The following is a 21,994-nucleotide window of genomic DNA, read 5'->3' on the forward strand; positions in this document are numbered from 1 at the left end:
CATCAACAGAAAAAACAAATTATAATAAAAAACCTTCTGAAAACAGCCTATTATCATATATTTTTTCTTCTTTTTTTCTTTGCTGCTTAGGTGACATGAACATATTTAAATTCTTAACACATTCAGGTGCATATACTTACAAACATTAATATATCCCCAAACACATCTTTCTTGTTTCCCTTTTAATGATAATAATTGCTGTATTATATGTAAAACAGTATGTGGGAAATACTTAATGAGTTCATTAGTCATGCTTATTGCTATTGCCAGAGTAACCCACATACAGATTTTGAAAAGGTCAGATTGCATGGCATTCTGAGGGGAATCAGCTCTTAGCCTCACTGGTTTATTTATTTGCAGCAGTTATTCAGACTTAAATTACATTGTACAGAATGGTTTTTGATGGTGCTGTAAAAAATAAAATGGGGGTGAAATCAGTAATCAATCCTCTCAGATCTCAAGCTTCTGGAAAAAATGGTAATGCCTTTTCATCGTACCAAGCAATTAATTACATACCATATAATTAATTGGCACGAATGCATTCATTAAATCAAACTCTCTAAGGGCTCGGTCCTGCCATCATTCCACGTGATGCTCTTTTTGAGGGCAGTGGGAGTTTTGGATTGAAATCAAAGGCAGGATATGACAAAATAACTCAAATACAAATAATATAGCTAGATTTCTAGTCTGTGACTCCAACATAATGTCAATGTGGGTATTCTTATGGCTAGAATCTCTGGGTTATAATCAGTGTTATGTGTTTATTATGTGCAGGATTCAATGAGTCAGGGTCCCTTGAGCCAAATGGTAAATTAATTTACTAAAAAAACCAATTAATTTAAAATACTGTGTATAATATGGGAACAGAGATGAAGGGCCATACCTTAACTTTAATATTTGATAACCAAATAATTTCCAAACATGCTATGCACTCTTTAAGGGTGTGTTTATGGCAATTAAATTGTACAGTAATTAGTTTTACCTGAGCACATAATTTAGCATGTTGAATAAAGTGCTCATTTCCAGGTTTTCTTTCAGCTCCTTTTCTAATAGTAAACAGTAATTACAATAGAATAAAGAATGTCATAGGCATCCAGTAGCATCTATGCTAATGCCATGCAATCTCATAATGAACTATGTTTTTGCACTTTGGTGTAGTAACGCCATTATTACACTTTGGCGTAATATTGCCTTAAAAGCATATTGGGGCTAAAGCACATTTAGTATTACACTGAATACTAAATTAATCAGTCTTGATAATATATTACCTATTCAACACCATCAGAAACTTCAGCAAATTTATTTTTTTTAATTGTCACAGAATGTGGAGACTGAAAAACATTTATAAGGAAACAAATCAATTTATTTGATTAATAAAACACAGGATTGGAAGGTATCTCCTGGGTGAGCTAGTCCTGTCCCCTGCAGTTGCAGGCAACTAGGGCATATCAACCCATTCATAAACTTATCAAACTGTATAAAGTTTGTATGTATCTGATCATAACCATCTAATTTATTAAAAACCAGATATAGCAATGGGTTATAATGGAAAGGAAATCCTACCTTTGGGACTTTAAATTATAGTGTCCTTTTAGGGGGATCAATAAATGTGTGCTGGACTATTTAGTCACGGTGACAATCTAACCTGAACAGTGGTCACTATTTTGTTAGGAGGGTGTTGTTTTTATTCTACAGCCTGACCTTGAAGGTCAACTGAAAAATGTTTTCCACTCACTGACTATTGAAATATAAGAGAAAAATCATGTCCTGTTATCTAGTACTATTAGGGGATATGGTTTACAGTTCACAATTTCATGTATAGTGTAACAAGCATCCTGCTGAAGCAGGGAAGGAGCACTCAAGTTGGTAGGGAGACACTGATACTCTTAATCATATGGTAATGTTGTCACATTCTCAGGATGTGATGGGGTGGACAGAGTTGCTTAAACATGGCTTTACTGTTTTCTATAGTGACTGCTCTTCTTTGTGGGTGATTTTCAGATGTCAAGTCCCAAATGGTTCAGAAATTGTCTCTGACTTCTTGACAAGATTGTTATGCTATAACGTCCCTAATATGCAAATAACAGTCAGCTTTCTATTTCTTTGATATCAAGCCCAGGTGGAGACATCTTATTCTCCAGTGTCTGGCAGAGACAGAAAACTGAATGAAAGCCAGTTGTCTTAGGCTCGGTCCTGATAAAACAGGTTGTTGCTGATTGGTAGGGAGAAGAATTTTGAAAAACTAGGAAATTCAATAAACACACATACAGAAGAAGGTATTTGTCTGCCTTATTCAAAATGGTTCAAAATCTTGGGGTTTTATTATTCTCACAATAACTCTTGAGAACAGAAACTAGAAATACGGGGGGTTTTAAAATGTTGTCAGGCCAAAATGCCTCTGGACTTTACCATAGGCTAATTCTAGAGCAGGATGCCATGAGATCCTCTTAAGCAGGCTTGTCCAACATGCGGCCTGTGGGCTGCCATGTGGTCCTCCAAGCTGTTTTCTGGGGCCCGAGGTGCTGCGACAGGAAATGGAAGTAAACACTGTACTTTTGTTTTGGGGGCGTGATGTGATACCGCTTCCTGTGAGGTCTTTGAATATAGCTCGCCAGCCCACTGGGTGATAAAAAGTTCATGATCCAGCCCCACATTCAAAAAGGTTGGACACTCCTGCTGTTAAGGGTGCTAGACAATATTAGCACTGTTAGGTGTGCATGAGTGGGCCTGAACTTTGAACCAACCCCCCCCTTCACTGGAATATCCCTTGACCTTCATCAACCTTTTTCATTGGCCCATCATGCCTTGATGGTTTGATTCTTTTTGGGGAGGTTGGATGGCTTTTCGGCAAAGGTCCATCTGGAAGGACCACAGTTCTTCTGCAGGGCTCCATCTTCCCTACACCACCCTCTCTACACTCTTGGGTCTGTGACGGAAAATCCCTGTAGGTCTAGAATGGAGATGTCTATCAGGGTCCACTTTCTAGACTCCTCTGGATTCTGTAGTTTGCTGCTCACCAGTCCTTATTTCTTCTCTTGCTGAACACTTTCCCTTATGAAACTTAGAAATCCATTTAACTAATTCTTGGACCAACTTATTCTGTATTCTCCTGGCCTTCCCTCTACCTGACTCTAGGCTTTACAAACTTAATTCCCTCAGAGATGTTGGGGTAAAGGCTGCACTGCTGTTCCTAATCACAGATCAATCTCCTCTGCAGTGCCTCTTCCCAGCTGTAATTCATTCACCTGTATAAAGTAAATCATGGCTTATTCCTTAATCACAGATTCAAATTCACTCAAATTTCATGAAATAATCACTCTTTCTTTGGGTATTGTACTTCAGTTAGGCTGCACAAGTCAATCCCCTACTCTTCTTCAGTGACTCCCACCAGTTTGGCTGCCTGGATCTTCTTTCCTCCCCTGGTCTGCATGGCTTATGGCTCTGCTGATTTCTCCCCAGTCCAGGGGATACTGAATGCTGAGCCACTATCCATTATCTTACCCGATCTTAGGTCTTAGGCACCTTGTCTCCCTACCCTGCCCCTGGCTCCATGTCTGACTGGGCAGTGTGGGGCTCTGCCCCCTCTCTTTCTCTTTTCACCCTTTCTATCAGTGGGTAGAGGCCCAGCCCTACTAGGCTTCAGTTTGTCTTATAAGTTTGTCTAGCCAGTCTGAGCTGTGGTCCCCTCCTCAGTCTTTGGTGGCTCCAAAGCCAACAACCCCCCCCCCCAAAAAAAAAAAAACCTGGGAAAAATCACAGTGCACTGAGCACTCTGTTCTGTAGCCTCCTTCACTCCCCTCACAGCTGCCTTGGTGTTACTACCATCATAAGCAGGAAAAAAACAGAAAAAGAAAAAAGGGGAGTCCTATGCCAGGATCTTGTAAACAGTCCAGGGTCCTCGGGGTACCCTGTTCTCCAGGCCCTGCTAGTCCTACCGCACACAGTTCTCACTCTACTTGGGGATACTCAGCCCCACCCCAAGGCTTCTCCAGGGTGAACATAAAACAACCCTCAATGTTTATATCAACTTCCCAGGGCCTCCCAAGGCACAAAAAGGGAGATCTTTAGCATTTCTTGAGTACTTGGTCTTGTGGACAGAGGGGTTTCCATCCTTGCCTTCTTGCAGGGCTCTGACTTCCTCCACTATGGCCAGTTCCCTTCCTCTGGCCTGCAACCAGTTTATATATCAGTCAGCCCTGCCAACTGATCAGATGACTGAGCTTCCTGCTCCCTGGGAGCAGGTGTTGTCAATCTCTTGCTGTCCTCCCTCTACTGGCCCTGCAGCTGGCTGATTTCAGGCTGAGCTTTACAAGTATAAGCCCCCAGCCCAGGCATCTCCCCTTTGAGGTCCCTTCTCCCTCTCTACTGCAAGTTGCTTGCCCCCTCCTATCCAGCTAGGGCTTCCCTTGACAGGCTGCACACCATGCTACCACTCCAGCTGTGCTGGCAAGGTCTTTCCTTATAGCAGATAATCCTTCCCTTCTCTGGGCTATAGACCTTACAGTGGCCCCACTGCCTTTCCTTCCCTGGCTTCTGCTTCTCTGAATGGAGCTAGGGAACCCTGTTACAAATGCCTATGTAAGATTCACAAGATAAACCCCGGGATTTCAAATAGGAACTCACAGTGGCAAAAAACATTCTAACCCACTGTGGTCTTTCTGAGTTCTTTGCAACAAAATAATTGCTTTATTATTGTTCCATAGTTGAAAAATAAGTGAAAGCTAAGAGCTGGCACTTTCTGAGAGGTGCCAGAAGTCTGACAAGATTGAGAACTGCTGCCATAGGCATTCACTCTTGTTACTTCAAGGCTAATGTTACTCCAGCTGACTGTAAAACAAAACCCTCTGGCAACAGAGCAAACTATCTAGAGAAGAAGAGACCAGAAGCAGCAGCTCAACTCTAAAAAAGGGCCAGAGAGTCACAAAACAGCAACAAGTGGTACAAGAGGGAAATGCATAGGTCAAAATGCAAAATATGTCTGACATATGTATACAAATGCAAGAACTATGGGGAATAAACAAGATGAGGTGGAAGCTGCATCCTGTGAAAAACTATGATCTAATTGGTATCACAGAGACCTGGTAAGACGGCTCTTGTGACTGGAATATCAACATGGAGGATTACACTTTTTTCAGAAGGACAGGGTTGGGAGAAAAGATGGTGGGACCACCTGGTATGTCAAATAGAATCAGAGAAAATTAGGGTTACAAGGGACCTCAGGAGGTCATGTAGTCCAACCCCCTGCTCAAAGCAGGACCATCCCCAACTATATCATCCCAGACAAAGCTTTGTCAAGCCAGGTCTTAAAAACCTCCAAGGATAGAGATTCTGCAACCTCTCTGGGTAACCTGTTTTACTTTCCTCCTTGTGGGAAAATTCTTCCTAATATCTAACCTAAACTTCCCTTGCTGCAACTTGAGACTGTTGCTCCTTGTTCTATGATCTGCCACTACTGAGAACAGTCTAGCTCCACCCTCTTTTGAACCCCCCCTTCAGGTAGTTGAAGGCTGCTATTAAATCCTCTCTCAGTCTTCTGTAGAATAAATAAACTCAGTTTCCTCAGCCTCTCCTCATACATCATGTGCCTCAGCCCCTGAACCACTTTTGTTGCCTTCTACTGGACTCTCTAATTTGTCCACATCCTTTCTGTGGCAGAGGCCCAAAACTGGACACAGTACTCCAGACGTGGCCTCACCAGTGCTGAATAGAGGAGAATAATCACTTCCTTGACCTGCTAGCAACACACCTTCCAATACAGCCCAGTACGCCATTAGCCTTCTTTTTGACAAGGGCACACTGCTGGCTTATATTCAGCTTTTGTCCATTGTAACCTCCAGCTCCTTTTGTGAGCTGCTGCTCAGCAATTCAGCCCCTACCCTGTACTAGTGAATTGTTGCATCCTGAGTGCAGGACTTTGCATTTATCCTTGTTGAACCTCATGAGATTTCTTTTGGCCCAATCCTCCAAACTTCCATTACCTGTTTGAAGAAACCCTCATCCACCACTTCCTCTTGGTCTGGTGGTCTATAGCAGACCCCAACAGTGACATCACTCTTGTTGCTCTCCCCTCTAACTTTATTGCAGAGAGTTTCAACAGGCTTATCTCCAGTTTCATACTGGAGCTCTGAGTAATCATATAGCTCTTTACATAAAGTGCAACTCTTCGTCCTCTTCTCCCCTGCTTGCCGTTCCTGAACAGTTTGTACCCATCCGTGATAATGCTCCTGTCATGTGAGCTCCTACCAAGTCTGTGTTATTCTGATCACATCATAATTGACTGTGCAAGGACTTCCAGTTCTTCCTGCTTGTTTCCCAGGCTCCGAGCATTCATATTCAGCAGGAGTGGGCAAAATGTGGCCTGCAGGCCAGATGCGGCCCACCAGACCAGTCTATCCAGCTCTCAGGTCCCCTAAAAAATTTAGAAATTTAATATACATCTGCCCCTGGCTGCCTCGTGCAGCCCTCGATGGCTTGCCAAAACTCCGTAAGCGGCCCTCCACCCGAAATTATTGCCCTCCCCTGATGTACAGGCACCTAAGGTAGCTAGTCAATTGCCCTGATTTCTCAGGAAGTTTGAGAACACCTCCCCTGTCGCCCCCTCCTGCTTGCTGTTCCTCCAGGTCTCCTGCTTCCCCACTTACCTCAAGGCTTTGGTCTCCAGCCCCAACAAACCTAGTTTAAAACCCTCCTCACTAGGTTAGCAAGCCTGTCTGCAAAGCTGCTTTTCCCTCTTTTCATCAGGTAGATACCTTCTCTTCCCAGCAACCCTTCTTCTTGGAATAGTATCCCATGGTGGAAGAAGCCAAATCCCCACTGGCAGTACCACCTGTGAAGCTAGGCAATACCATCTGTGATCTGCAGGAATCCATTCCTGCCCAGGCCCTTTTCCTTGACTGAAAGGATCAAAGAGAATGTGACCTGAGCCCCAGACCTCTTCACCTTGGTACCCAAAGCCCTGTAGTCACTTTTGATCTGCTCATGGTCTCCCCTTGCAGTATCATTGGTGCCCACATGGATGAGCAACATGGGGTCAGAGGGCCAGATGAATGTCAGTAATCCCTCCATGATATCTTGGATCTGGGTTCTGGGTAAGTAAGAGACTGCCCAAGACAATGTACATATACTTGTTCCCTGGTTCAGGCATCAAAAGATAGCAGGACAGAATGCATTTGGGTGAAGATAAAAGGTGGAAGATGCAGTACTGATATAATGATGCGGATTTATTATAGGCCACCAAATCAAAAAGAGGTGAATGAGGCACTCTCCAAGCAGGTGACAAATCTATCCAAAAGCTAGACAGTACTGATGCGAGACTTCAGTTTTCCAGACATCTTTTGAAAGAACAATACAGCCAAACAAAATATTGAACTGGTTCCTAATTTCTGTGGAGGACAACTTTCTGTTCCAGAAAGTGGAGTATACAACTAGGGGATCAACTATCCTAGATCTTGTCCTGACCAATAGGGTGGAAGATGTAAAGCTGATAGGCAACTTGGGAGGAAGCAATCACAATATGAAAGAATTCCAGATCCTGAGATAGGAAAAGCATGAGGTTGGCAAAATTTGGATGGTAGATTTTAAAAAAGGTAGATTTAATCTGACTCAAGGAGTTAATAGACATGGCACCATGGGAAGGATATAAAGGCACCAAGGAAGGCTGCAAGCTTCTTAAGGGCACAGTATTGGAAGCCCAACAAGAAACTGTTCAGACATGATGGAAGCACAGGAAGAATCACAAGATACAGATGTGATGTGGCTGCACAAGAAGCTTCTAGTGTTCTTCAAATGCAAGAGGAAAGCATACAGGCAATGGAAAAGTAAGTAGGTCACCAAGGAAGATTTTCAGGCAATAGCAAGAACCTACAGGGACAAAATTAGGAGGCAAAGATAAAGGATGAACTGCACCAGGCAACAAAGGTTAAAGACAACAAGAAGAGGTTCTATAAATACGTTGGCCAGAAAAGAAAGACCAAGAAAACTGTGGGTCCACTGTTAAACAGCAAGGAGGAATTCTGAATAGAAAATACAAAGGAGGAGGAACTACTCAACAGCTACTTTTCCTCAGTCTACAAAAAAAAATTACACTACAGCCAAACACCTAATAAGGATTATTTGGATAAGGAAGGGATGAAATAACAAACTGAGGGATGAACTAATAAAAAAGATGGTCAGAGAGCTTTTGATGGGTCTGATTTAATTCAATTCAACTTCATTTCAGAGTACTGAATAAACTGGCAGAGGAGATCTCAGAAATATTGGCAGTGATATTCATGAAGTCATGGGAGACAGCCAAAGTACCAGAAGACTGATAGTGTGCCTCTCTTCAAATCAAAAAATCAAAAAAGAGGACCCAGGGAAATAAAGACTGCTTAGACTGGGAAGCTACCTGGGCATATCCTATGGATTTTCAAGCATCCTATGTTTTTCAAGCATCTGGAGGAGGAAAGGCTCATCACAAGCACCCAGCATGGATTTGCTCAGAACAAGTCATGCCAAATAAACTTGATCTCCTTTGTCAAATAACTACTTGGGTGGATGAAAAGTATGCTGTGGATATAGTATGCTTCAAGGCAATGCAGGAGATCCTGGAGGGACCCTTGGTGTTCTGCCAGATCCCCCAGGAGACCCTGTTCAGCTACTTTAACAGTTTCTTCGATCCCCAGGTGGAAGGAGCCGCCCCACATCTGTTGGACCCCTGACCCCCATCAGCTCTACAGAAGAGCTCAAGGTAGACTTTACACCGAAGGAAGTGGAAGCCTGCCTGAGCAGAATCAGAGACACTGCACCTGGCAAAGATGCACTAAAAAAGCCCACTAAAAAAGAAGGCCCCATTCTGCCTTGTCTTGACACTGCTCTTCATTTGATGCAGAGAGTTCTTCCACTTGCCCAGCCCCTAGAAAAAGGTGATGACGGTGCTCATACACAAGAGAGGTGAGCCACCGGACCCAGGCAACTGGAGACCCGTTACTCTGTGCTCCACACTCTACAAACTCTACACCAACTGCTTGGTGGCTCAGATCATCGACTGGGCGGTAACCAGGCAAGCCATCAGCCTGAGCCAGAGGGGCTTCCTTTCAAATAAGGCTGCTACTAACACAACTTTGTGCTCCAGATCACACTTGTTGATACCCAGAGGGCCAGAAGGCAGTGTGCACTGGTGTGTGTCAACATCTGTAATGCCTTCGGCTCCATGTCCCACTGCCACTTCTTCAACACCCTCCAAGAGCTCAGAATGCCAGTCAGCACCATCAACCTTGTGCAGGAGCTCTGTGATGGTTGCACCACCACCATCCAGTTGTTGGAGGGTGAGCTGCAAGACATCCCCATCCGGTCCAGAGTGAAGCAGGGATGCCAGCTCAGCCCCATCATCTTCAACCTTGCAATGGAGCTGCTCCAAGCAGTGGCAGGAGGCCCCAGAGGCCTCAAACTTTATGAATGGAAGCTGAGCATCCTGATTTATATGGATGACTTGGTCCTCCTCACCAGCAACACTGTGCAGCTGCAGAGGATGCTGGATGTTAGCTCCAAGGCAGGCAAATGGATGCGATTCCACTTCAACACCACCAAGGGCACATTGATTGCAGGAAGAAGAACTCTGTATTGGATTCCAGCCTAACCATCCAAGGCAAGCAGATGAGGCACCTGAGGGACAGCAAGAGCTACATCCACTGGGGATGCCCACCGGACACGGAGCAAAGCAGATGCTCAAAGAGACCATCCATGAGATTGTGCAGGGTGCCCACAAGCTGGACTCTTCCTTGCTGGCCCCCTGGCAGAAGATAAATAGTTTCATAGTTTCTAGGGTCGGAAGGGACCTAAACAGATCATAAAGTCTGACCACATGCCCTGGGCAGGACTGAGTGCTGGGATCATAATACTCCAGCCAGATATTTATACAACCTCCTTTTGAAGACCCCCAAGGTAGGGGAGAGCACCACCTCCCTTGGGAGCCCATTCCAGAGCCTGGCAGCCCTAACCATAAAGAAATGTCTCCTGATATCAAGCCTGAACCTACTCCCAATCAATTTGTGGCCGTTATTCCTTGTTATCTCAGGTGGTGAACAATATCACGTTGGTCCTGAGGGGTTAAGCAGTCCCCAAGACCCTCCTCAAGAAGGAAGACACTGAGATCTGGCAGCTGCTCAAGAAGTGGCTGCACCTGCCACTGTGGTCAAGCCACAAGATCCTGTATGTCCCTGTGGCAGGGCACTGTTGGTGTCTGCCACTTTAAGGGCTGAGCCAAGCAGCCAGCAGGTGCTTAACTGCGGCAGCCGTTTTAGATCTAGGGCTGCCTATATAAATAGAGCAGTTAGCGGCTGGCAGGCCAGGCGGTAACATCGCCTGGCTGCAAGACTGCTTGGTACATCCTGGTGGTAAGGGCAGGAGCTGTAGGGGATGGTTTGGAAGTTCCTGGTCCTGGGCATGACCTAAAAATGCACCTGCTGGGAGTGGGTGGTCTGGTGGTGCTCTCAGTGGTGCAGGAGCCCCCAGGAAATGCTAGGTCAGTGATCACCCCAGTGAAAGGTAAGTAGGGGCACCTTAACCCCAGCCCTCACCTTCGGGTGGACCATATTTCATTAACATCAGAGTTGGGTAGGCCACATAAGCTTCTGGAGGTGCCTGAGCCTGCTGGGGGTGTGACCCCGCAGGGCCAGGTATGTTTCCAGGGGCATCTGAGCCAGGAATGGGGGACCCCAATCCCTAAGTGCAGACAGGAGGTGAAAACCCCACTGAGGTACTCAACTGGTCAGTGCTGGGGCCAGGACCAAAGGGTCAAAAGGGCCAGAGGCCCACCGCGAGGGATGCCCATGAAGAGCTAAGGAGCTCAGGGTCCTGACTGGGTCTGAGATGGGGCAAGGGCTTACAGAAGCTGAAGGTCCCCAGGGTTAGGGGGCCACAGCTAATGGGCGAAGGTGATGGTTTAGCTAACTGTGTGAGATGCCATCTGTGAGGCTTGGGCCACGGTGTAGGAGTGGAATGGAGCCACCGATAGCCCCCCAAAAATTGGGTTGCAACAATGGGCAGCCTCCCACCCTAACTAACAACTTTATTAATTAACAACAAAGCATGGTGGGCAAGACAGGTGGGTGGCATGCCCAGAGGCAAGTGGGAAGCTAGATCTGTGTCTAGCCAGGGACTCCCACTTTGCCACAGTGCCCTACCAGCAGGCAGGTACCAACATGCCGCACATGGGAGACCTCTGCAACACTGTGGTGTTCACCCATGCCTTCCACCTCCTGATCTGCCCGGACGAGATGGTGAGCAGCATCACTGCCAACACCCTGAAGGAGACAGCCCTCAAGAGGATCACAAAGCAGCCCTGACATGGCTGGTGACCAGACATGACATGGTCACCTTCCTAAGTGGCTCATTGGAGGGCAAGTTCAGCCGAAATGGTGGGGACTTTGCCTCACTGTGGAACCAAGCCCACAACACCATGTACCACCTTGGGAAGCACATCGGTTGTGCCTGGACCTGGAATGAGAAACGCTAGGAGCTGGGAGTCTCGCTGCTCTAGGCCCCAATGCCAACTGCATCACCCTGGCCCCCCTCATGAGGACCCTCCTGGAATGTTTCCTGAAGGATGCCATCCAAACCAAGTACATTGGTGATCTAATGGCAAAGCCTGACCAGGACAAAGGCTTTGAAGTCACCTCAAAGTGGGATGCCAGCAACCACTTCATGCCCAGCAGGAGCTTCACATGGGTTGTAAACTAGCACTTCACCCACTGCACCTGCCTCTCAACAGGACAATCCGGTACAGGACTTGCGACAAGAGGTGATGATGCAGCTATGAGGCACAGACCCTCCCCCATATACTATGTGTCTGCAAACTCATGCCAGAGCATGGCAGCTGCAGCACAATGCTGTCCAGGACCAGCAGACCAAGGCCATCCTGACCTCAGCGGGGACTGTGTCTGTCAACCACACTGTCCCAGGCTGCAAGAACCAGCTGCGCCTAGACATGGTGACTAATGAGAACAGCAAGCACATTGTGATGGTAGATGTCACCATCCCATATGAGAACTGGTGGCATATTTTGCCAAGGCCCACAAATGGAAGCAAGAAAAATACCAGCCACTGGTAGACACCCCGAGGAGCCAGAGATATGACATGACAGTCAAGATACTGATCATTGTGGGGTTTAGAGCATAGGATCCAGCAATGAAAACATCCTGTGCACCTGCCACATATCCCACCACTACACCAAACTGATACAGTGCCTCATGGTGTCTGACACCATCTGTTGATCCAGGGACATCTATGTGGAGCACATCATGGGACCATGCCCGTATGTGGACCCCACCCGGCCAACAACCAGAAGCAACACAAGGGGAACCGCTTGACCACGCCACCTAATGAACTCTGAGGACTTCATCCATCCTGAACTCTTCCCAACCCCTACAATTGTATCCTGCATCCTATTACGTGTAACTGAGTGTGTGCTTTTTGTAAACCACCTCCAAGCCTGAATGCAACATCATTGTGCGGGGTCTCCGATATATTTCTTTATAAGTGTCACATTCCCCCAAATCCTTTCCCACTTTCTCACCCCCAGGATTAGTTGGCTGCATTTTTTTGGTTGGAAAGCTGAGCTAAAGCTAACATGATGAAGTTCAGTACTAACAAATGCAAGGTGCTACACCTGAGGAGGAATAATCATAAATACAAAATGGGTGATACCTAGCCAGTGTTCCCTCTAAGCTGTGCGGCATGCATGGCCACGCCCGTGTGCTCATGCCATGCTTCCAGGCACACCTGCACAGCCACGCATGCCACACTGCTTGGATAGAACTCTGCACCTGGCTGGATAGCAGCACTATGGAGAAGGATCTTGGAGTCTTGGTAGATCACAGCCTCAGTATGAGTCTGCAGTGTGATGTAGCTGCACAAAAAGCAAATGCAATTTTGGGATGCATCAAAAGAAGCATTAGGTGCAAGACATAGGAGGTGATAGTGCCTCTCTACTTGGCAGTTGTTAGACCTCATCTAAAGTATTGTGTGCAGTTTTGGGTTCCATATTTGAAAAAGAACATGGAAAGTTATAGAGTGTCCAGAGACAGGCAACAAAAATGATAAAAGGCTTGGTAGGCAAGTCATGAAAGGAGAAGCTGAAGGAGCTAGGCATGTTCAGCTTATGGAAAAGGCACTTAAGAAAGAACATGGTAACAGTCTTCAAATACTTGTAAGGCTGCCATAAAGAACCCTTCTCTCTTGTTGCAGAGTAGGACATGGGCTAATTGCTTGAAGTTGTGGCAAAGTAGGTGTATATTGGATATCAGGAAAAATCACTTACACAGTGAGGCAGTGGAATAAACTGTCTAGGGAAGTTGTGGATTCTCCACCATTGGAGTTGTTTAAGATGTGGTTGGACAGCCACCAGTCAGAGATGATCTGGGCATAGCTATGTCTATGTTTTTTTATGGCTATTGTCCATGCTTCAGGGCTTTGATGGTTGCTTCATGGAGCTGGGAGGGAGCTTTATGGAGCCAGGCTGCAGCCAAGGTTTGGGATTTGCTCCTGCTGGGACTGAAACTGGAGGTTCCTGGCTAGAGGGTCTTGGGAAATCTGCCCCTGGTCAGATTGGTATGGACTGTGGTGGATTTTGCCTGGATATCCAGGGGTCTAAAAAAAAAGGAAACAAAAATAAGCGGGGCAGGGCATGAGGGGTCTAAAAAAACAAAACAGAAAAAAAGCGGGGCAGGGCATGGTCCTGGACCATGCCCTGAGGCAACCAGAAGTTGGGTCCTCCAGGAAGGCACTCTGGCTGCCAAAGCATCTCCATGGTTAGCCCCTCACCCTGATGCTGAAACACATGCCGGCCAGGCCGCGTGTTAGGCACCAGGGATCCAGTGATGGTGAGTAAGGGGTCAAGGGGGCTGGAGGAGGGGGAAGGGAACTGTGGGGGGAACCCTGCTGGCCCCATCCGCTCTCTCATCCCCCCACAATCCCTGCCCTGCCCAGCCTCTCCCCCTGCCAGCCCTCCCATCCCTGCCCAGCCAGGTCCTGCCATCCTTGGGGTCCCTCTGCCACCCAGAGCCCCAGAGGCATTCCCCTGCTGCCTTCAGCCTCCTGCTTCTTCCCCTGTTTGTCTCCAGCGTCCAGAGAGCAGGGGACAGCAGGGGAATGCTTCTGTGGCTATCTCCAGCCCCCTGCTCATTTCGCTGATGTCTCCACCCTCCTGAGGAGAGTTTCTTTCCAAAGTGGAAAGGATAGAGAAGGTACCACAAAGCATCATTTGAGGGTGGGACAAAAAGCCTTTTTAGCTCCTGAAGAGATTAATTTGTTTAGTTAATCAAAAGAAAATCAATTATTACTGTGTACAAATAGGCTCACCGGGAGAGAATACTAGGTACCAAAGAGTTCTTGAACCTAACAGAGAAAGACATGTCAAGACCCAATAGCTGGAAGTTCAAGTAAAAAATTAAGTATACATTTTTAAAAGTGATGGCAATTAACAACTGCCTAAATAGTTCATTTTCTGTCTTATGAAGTCTTTAAATCAAGACTGGATGTCTTTCTAGAAAATTTACGTTAGTCAAATACAAGTTATAGAATGAAATACAAAAAAGTCTGGATGAAATTCTGTGGCCTAGGTTATAGGACATTACTTTCAATGGTATACAAAAATATGTCTAATCCACTGTCTTTTATTGTAGTGCTGTCTGTTCTGAGAGTCTCCTTTAAAAGAAGTGAAATAATATTCATGATCGATACATACATGTTTTTTGGAGTTGGTAGCTGGCTGGAACACCTTATCTTAGGCAACAGGACTTTTGTTTCATTCTAGGTAGCTTGGTAACGAATAGCATTGAAGATCTGGCAGCAGAGTCTTCATGGTAGACTACATAAGCCTTATTTGTGCTCCAGGGTTCACTGGGACACAAGGATATTCACTGTCTGCTACCTGAACTAGCTAGATTAAAACTAATTTGGGCATGGTTGCACATAGTACATTGACACCAGCAATTGCAATGTGGATACAACCTGCTTATCAGTCACAGGTACCGGGCAAAAAATATTGCTAATAACCAGGGATCTTGGTTATCTCTGATTTTTAAAAATCCCCAATTTTTGGATTTAAAAAAGTAACGCAAATTTTTTCTGTGATTAAAATCAAATACCACTATTATATAGATGTTTTTCCATGATTAAAATGAAACAATGAAGCTCCTGGGGTCAAGTAACCCTGAGCTGCTGGCCAGGGCAGGTTTTTGTACTGCTGGGACCAAGACAGGGCAGCTTTTTATACTGCTGTGGACAGATCCGGGAGGAGCCAGGCAGGGTTATTTTGCCCCAAGTGGCACAATTTGCTCTACAACTTCACAATGTGTGACTGCCTCCCTTATAGCAAGTCTGGCCTTCCATCCATGGAGGACAGAGCCATCCATGCTCTGTCCTTAGTGATGGGAGCAATTCAATGCACTGCTTACTGTTTACAAAGACCTTACTAGCTAACATCCAATTACCTCAAAATCTACCTCTCTCCCTTTACCCAGTGGTGACCCATGCATTAAATAGTATATTTAATGAGTGAAGAGTGAAGTCTGATGGGGCTTGAGACAGGATGTTGTCTGACGTAGATGTTTTCCTTGTGAATTCACTTCTGCTGGAAAAATGTTTAAGCCTGAGTTTGTCCACATTTGGAACATTATGTAAAATAGATTCCCTTTGTCCAAGGTCTCCACTAATGGCAGGCTCTGGAATCCCTGGCATCTAGCCTCTTGTCCAGCTTTATCCTCTAAAGTTCAGTTTGCTTTCTTCTGGATGTGAGACATTAAGTTGTTGTGTTTGGAGTTAATATAATCCACTGTATGCATAATTAATTTTTATCATAGAGTAAAATTAATTCCACCTACAAAAATCTCGACTATTCAGACTATATATAGAAGTGCAGGAAAGTGAAATCCTCTTACCAAACCTATGCCAGGATGCAGAGCTGTCACACAGCTCCCCTCATGCCACTTTTCCATCTGTTTTTCTCTGTCCATGGACTGGAATTTGACCACTAGAAACCTTGAGATTCTCAAGTTCGTATCTGTGGCCCTTCCTCTGGTCTGTTCCATAGCTCCAAAGTGAGTTTCCATGCCAGCAAAGCCATTTTGTTGGCATGGTGGAGACCCCCACAAGCCCTTTTCAGGATTCAGATTATGTGGAAGGTTGGCACAAGGCATTCCTCACTAGTGGTGAATTTCCCCAACATATGTAATGTTGGTTGTTTATGTGATTTCTATGACTTATCTCTGGTTACTGATACTAAACAACGCATTTTTGATTGTGTGCTTCACAGTGCAGGTCTGTTACTTGCACTCCATAGCCAAAATACTACAATCTTGTGGGTTGTTCTACCTTCAGGACATGTTAATAAACTACATTAGACAGTGGAGCAACAAATGGGATACATACCGTATTCAAATGTGGCATGAATTCAGTGAATGGTGATGGCAGCTGCTTTCTATTGGCAGAGACTTTTCATATGTATCAAACACTGCAATGGTCTGTATTTCTTCTACACAGGAGTGACTCCTGCCTTCACAAGATAGCTCTTTTGATACCCTGTATACCTTGTCTTTGATTACCCTTTCCAGGTGAAGGAGTTGCAAATAGTGTTTCACAAATGCCATTCTTCTGAATGAGAGGCAAGGATTTTTTTGCAGTGATATCCTTTATTGGACAGCTGTAGATTTGGGATAATGTTAGAGAAGCTGCAGAACATTTGAAAGCTTGTCTAACTTTATCCCAACTGTTCAGTTGCTCAAATAAAAGATGAATGTATTTTTATTGCTTTTCATATAAGTCCTGGATCACCACAGCTACAGCGTCACTCTAACACTATCATATCCTTCTTGACTTACACTATCCTCGTGAATGACTGGCTAAAAACTTGAGCTAATTCTTTTGTTAATATAAGGAGGATATCTCACTTCAATCCTGAATGCTATGGCTTTTTACACTTTGCTTTGGGCAGAGTTACAGGAAGCCGTAATGGAGGCCAGATTTAGGTAAATTTTGACCTTTTTTCATGCAACTTTTGCAGTCAGGAAAGCTGTAGCCAGCCGCTACTGTTGAATTGCTATATTTCTCTCAAGGTGTTATTTTACCCAACTAGCCTCCTTGCATATTTTCACTACATGTCTACACCCTATGTGCCCGGAATTTTTTACGCTACAACAGTTGACACAGCCCTATTGTACAAATGGGTTTATAGGAAGCGTAGCTTCTTTATGCATTTCCTTTGACCTTTTTTATATAAGAATTTATACTTGCTTTTGATCACAGGATTGTTTGCTCTTTGCCTTGTATTTTTTACATTTGCATACTTGGTTGTGAGAATTTACTGTTGGTTTGTGCATTGTGTACCATTTAACAAGTTAACATTAAATCAAACAACTTTTATAAGCTAAAAATAACTGTATCTTCTTCATGATTCACACAGTTTCCACTCACTTGCTTAGGATTTCAGATCCACTGCTAACTTCAGTTTTACTCAAACCTTTTGTGGTAGAAATCTTCATAGCTACAAAGTTATTCATATCTACTTATTTAAGTAATGTTCTTTCCATATGTGTTCGAAAATAGAAACTTGTATTATACAAAAGAGAAAATGTGCTTGGAATTTCATACTTCTTGGGGAATGATTATTTAAAGGGAAAGTTCTTTTGCATTCTGGGTCTGATCATTAGCTTTTCTCACAGGTACTTCCATTTAGTAACCCATGGTATTTATTCATTTCTTTTTAGATCACACTGACAACAATTGGTTATGGAGACAAAACTCCTCTTACTTGGCTTGGAAGGCTGCTTTCTGCAGGGTTCGCTCTACTAGGCATTTCTTTCTTTGCACTACCTGCTGTGAGTATCTTTACAAAAAAAGGCTGTAGAAACTTCAGCAGCTCCTAAGGCTGCCATAATATAAGCTGCAGAAAGCTTCCATCATAAAGGGTCATCATTTGACTATATAAAGCTCACTAAGTAATGTTAACACTTTTCTGGAGTGCCTTGTCTTTGAGTAAGGAAATCTGATCATCCAGTTGGATCATCTATATAAAACCCCTTTTCCTGTGATGTTAGCAGCCTGGAACAGTGTTATTATGACTTCAGTGTTTCTAAAACTGTACTGTTACTCATTTGTAAGCTAGTACTTCAGATATGGCCATCTATAATGTAACCACAGAGTTTAAGCAGTACATTGTTCAGTGAAAAACAGAGTCATGCTGTCAGTTTTGAAGCAGACTTCCCCACTGGTTTAAATGATTCTTTGTCAAAGTTAATAGTACGATATGGCACAAGTGGAATTCACTGAAATGCTTTGTCGTGGATTTTTTTGTTTGAGGTTTTTTGGCAAGAACAAATATGGAAAATATTCCAGGATTAGTTACTGCTGCATTGTGAAAGGCTGAAATTCCTTTCCTCTGCTGTGAATTGTGACTCACATACAAGCACTATGTTTCTTTCAGGGTGTTGAAATTATTGAGTTGATCTATTTTTCAAATTAATTGCTATTGGAAGAGGTGGGACTTTAATAGTGGGTACCATAGCGGTGTTGAATATGTCAATTGACTGTGATAGAATGCATTAAATCAGGCAAAAGTTCATTCACTCAAATGCAGCACTACTTTTGTTTTCTATTATTGCCTGATAAGAAATAAGAGTATATAGCCATTTACAAATATTAAACAGGATTTTAGGGAAATTATGTATCAGCAATACTGTAGAATCCAAGATTGGCAGAGCCACAATTATTTCCTGTTTAAGGAGCAGAGGAATAATGCAGTATCTCAAGCACTATATTATAGTATCTATTGGCATTTTAACCGCAACAGTTGAATTTGAACCTACATCTTACACAATTAGCCATTACAGAAAATGTAGTCCTAGCAATGAGTAAGATAATAACCTTTCCTAATGGTATGTGAAAAATAATTAACTTGGAATTATTTTAAATCTCAGAAATGTTATTCCTTATGTTAGATCCTTGTGTCCATTTTTTTTCTTGAGCAGCTTTTATGCTGAGTTTTGTGCTGCTGCAAAATACGTTAAAATATGTGGGCCTTTCCTGGATTTTCATTTTTTTTCCTTCAGCGTAAGAGCCAAGTAGAATCATTTGGCCTTATCATGCAAAAGTGTTCATCAGAATACACATTTTGCTAGAGCTGAGGGAGCAACCTTCTGGCCTGTTCAGCTGAAGTCTGAATATTCTTAGCCTATTCTACAGGGCCCTTCTGTTAAAAGCCAGAAGAGGTGAAGATTTCATTATAAACTCTTTTCAGGCCATGTGGAAGGAATGTTACAGATTAATTTAAAATGGAAGCACTTGTTTTATACTGGATAATTATGCCACATGTTTTTTAATTTTATAAATTAAGATCAGCACAACAACTACAGGTTTGGAAGCTTGGGCCAGTAGTCATATCATCATTTCTGGTTAAATTCGTCTGAGTGCTCATTTGAATTATACACCTGATTACTTGGTTACCTACATAGATAACGGGTTTAAAATCTCAGTGGGATATTGTAGCCCAAACCAAATAGTGGTTTAGATGGGCAGTTCGTAACACTGCAGGTAACATCTCTTAATCAGGAACGCTCCTGTCTTTCATCAAATGGGCATTTCCTATCTTTAGGTTAACCTTCTAATGTTGTTTGAAACTAATCACACAAAACAGTGCCCACTTACGAATGCTGGAGCTTTGTACCAATCTCACACAAACTTTGAAGCTGACATGCTAAAACTATTTTTTAATTACCTGTTTAATGATAAAAGCTGTTGTATTATACTCTAGGGCATTCTTGGCTCAGGGTTTGCATTAAAAGTACAGGAACAGCATCGTCAGAAGCATTTTGAGAAAAGAAGGAATCCAGCTGCCAGTTTAATTCAGGTAAATATCAAAATTGTGAGAAATAACTATACCTGACTTTCAGAGTGCTTACTGGGTAATGCTATGAATAATATTATGAAACGCCTGCAGAAATACTGTTTACAGGTTGAATAGTGTCCTCAGGCACACTGTGTTCAGTAAATGCCATGCATTTGTGTAATTTTATAATCTGTATTTCGTGCAGATTGCACACCTTGTATAGCTAAGTTTGTAGTAAAATTATTTGGAAGAGAAAATAGATCACTAAATAACAGCAATGAGAGAAAGCATCTAGTTCTTGCCCATATTCAGTTATTTTTCACTACTAAGAGGCTAATAGTGCCCCAATGTACATTTTCTTAGATTAACATTGTCTGTCCAGACAACTACAATCAATATTACCTCATTCAAACACTAAAAATGTGGACACTAATTGCTCAAGGTCTGAAATGATGAGCACCCTTTCAGCTACAGTATCAACAAGATAGTGCAGATCAATGCTGCAGAAGATATAAAAAGCTCATGAATAGATTTAGCCTAGTATTTACTGACTAAAACCTCAATTTTGTAGAATTTTCTTAACTTGCAATCATAGCTGATTTTTCCTTGTTGAAGGATATCTTATCCAGCTCTTAGTGTATGAAAAAGGTATTTAATCAGTTTCCCATCTATTTATTGTATTGGATTCCTTAGACTGAATGCACCTGAAGTGACAAGTGGAAACAGAGAAGTAGTTATATGCTATTGTTCCACAATGAACTCAAGGTAGATGACAGAGGTGACTCTGAAATATTCAAGTAGTTAACAAAATTGTTAGTATATTTTTAATTTACATTATTAACATTTTGTAATTCCTCTTATACCTACCATAGGTTAACTTGTCCTATACAAGAGTCTTTCTGATGTCTGATTTTCATTCTTTGATAAGATTATAAGTTGGGTTGGTATAGGTAATTGTGTAGGCATAATATATTGACTTTGTATGAAGTTTGACACAGTACTGCATGACATTTTGATTAAAATATTAATATTATACAGGGTAAGTGGCTTCAGACTAAACTCATCTTAGAATATATTGCTAATGGAAAGTCATTACTGAATGCAAGTATTTCTACTACTGTTCTACAGTAGGCCTGATGTTGTTCAACTTTTCCATTATTGATCTAGAAATAGATGTAAAATTAGCATAAAATAGGTGTAAAATAGTTAATAAAATCTGAAGATGATGCAAAGATTGGTGAGATGGTAAATAATGAGGAGGACACAGAAGTCTTATAGAGTGGCTTGTGTCACTTGTCATATTGGAAGGATTGAAACAAAATGACTTTCAATATAGCCAAATGCAAAGTTATACACTGAGGAACAATCCCAGACAATGTCTACAGAAGAGAGGTACGGCACCCTGGAAATTAGTAATTTTAAAAAGGATTGGGGGAGTTCATAGTGAATAAGCCACCCAAGTAAAATCCTAGAATCATTTTAATGGAAACAAGGGCTAATTCTGTCACTGGATGCATGACCAAGAGAGTAGTTAATGGGAGAGAGCGGCTTTGCTAAGGCTGATATTGGAATACTGCCTATTTTTCTAGTGTTCATATGTTAAAACAGTGTGTTGAAGAACTGAAGAAAGTACAGGAATAGAGAAGTCCTTTAAGACTTCTAGAGATGTGGGATAAATGTGTACTGCAGACTGCAGTGTAGAATAAGGAACTGCAATTAGTACTCAGAGTAGTTTTGCCATGGCAAAAAAGAGCTCTACACAGGTAAATTAGTCCACGCAGTCTGTACTGTAGAGTTATATTGGTTTAGCTTATTGAAAAAATTAGATGTGTAAATGTGTAAATGATTACAGTATCTAAGTAAACGGCAGGGCAGAGTAGAACCTTAAAGACTAACTTGTTCAGATAGTCATCACCTTTCATAGGTAGCTTTGCAAGGAAAAGACAGTGAATAGTAAATCTGTAATCTGGCAGAGAAAGCCATAGCAAGGATAAGTGGCTAGAAAGTGAAACCAGGGAAATTCAAATGAGATTCAAAAAAAAAAAATTGTTAATTTGCCGCTGGAACAAACTACCAAACAAGGGAAGCGGTAATTTTTTTTATTCACTGAGTCTTTATATCAAGCCTGCTTGCTTA

At 43.1% G+C, this 21,994-nt stretch overlaps 1 protein-coding gene across 3 annotated transcripts in view; it reads left to right on the forward strand.

The window, feature by feature from the left end:
- KCNQ5 (potassium voltage-gated channel subfamily Q member 5) overlaps nucleotides 1-21,994 on the forward strand; it is a 622,372-nt gene that overhangs the window by 530,635 nt on the left and 69,743 nt on the right. For all 3 annotated transcript variants that reach the window (XM_090034927.1, XM_090034921.1, XM_090034933.1), the window contains 2 exons: nucleotides 17,742-17,852; nucleotides 19,784-19,879. In XM_090034927.1, the coding sequence (XP_089891053.1) occupies nucleotides 17,742-17,852; nucleotides 19,784-19,879 (207 nt within the window). The remainder of the gene's footprint in view (nucleotides 1-17,741; nucleotides 17,853-19,783; nucleotides 19,880-21,994) is intronic.

This window comes from Crocodylus siamensis, chromosome 1, assembly GCF_052110815.1.
Source record: "Crocodylus siamensis isolate JL-2025a chromosome 1, ASM5211081v1, whole genome shotgun sequence".
NCBI classification, from domain to species: domain Eukaryota; kingdom Metazoa; phylum Chordata; order Crocodylia; family Crocodylidae; genus Crocodylus; species Crocodylus siamensis.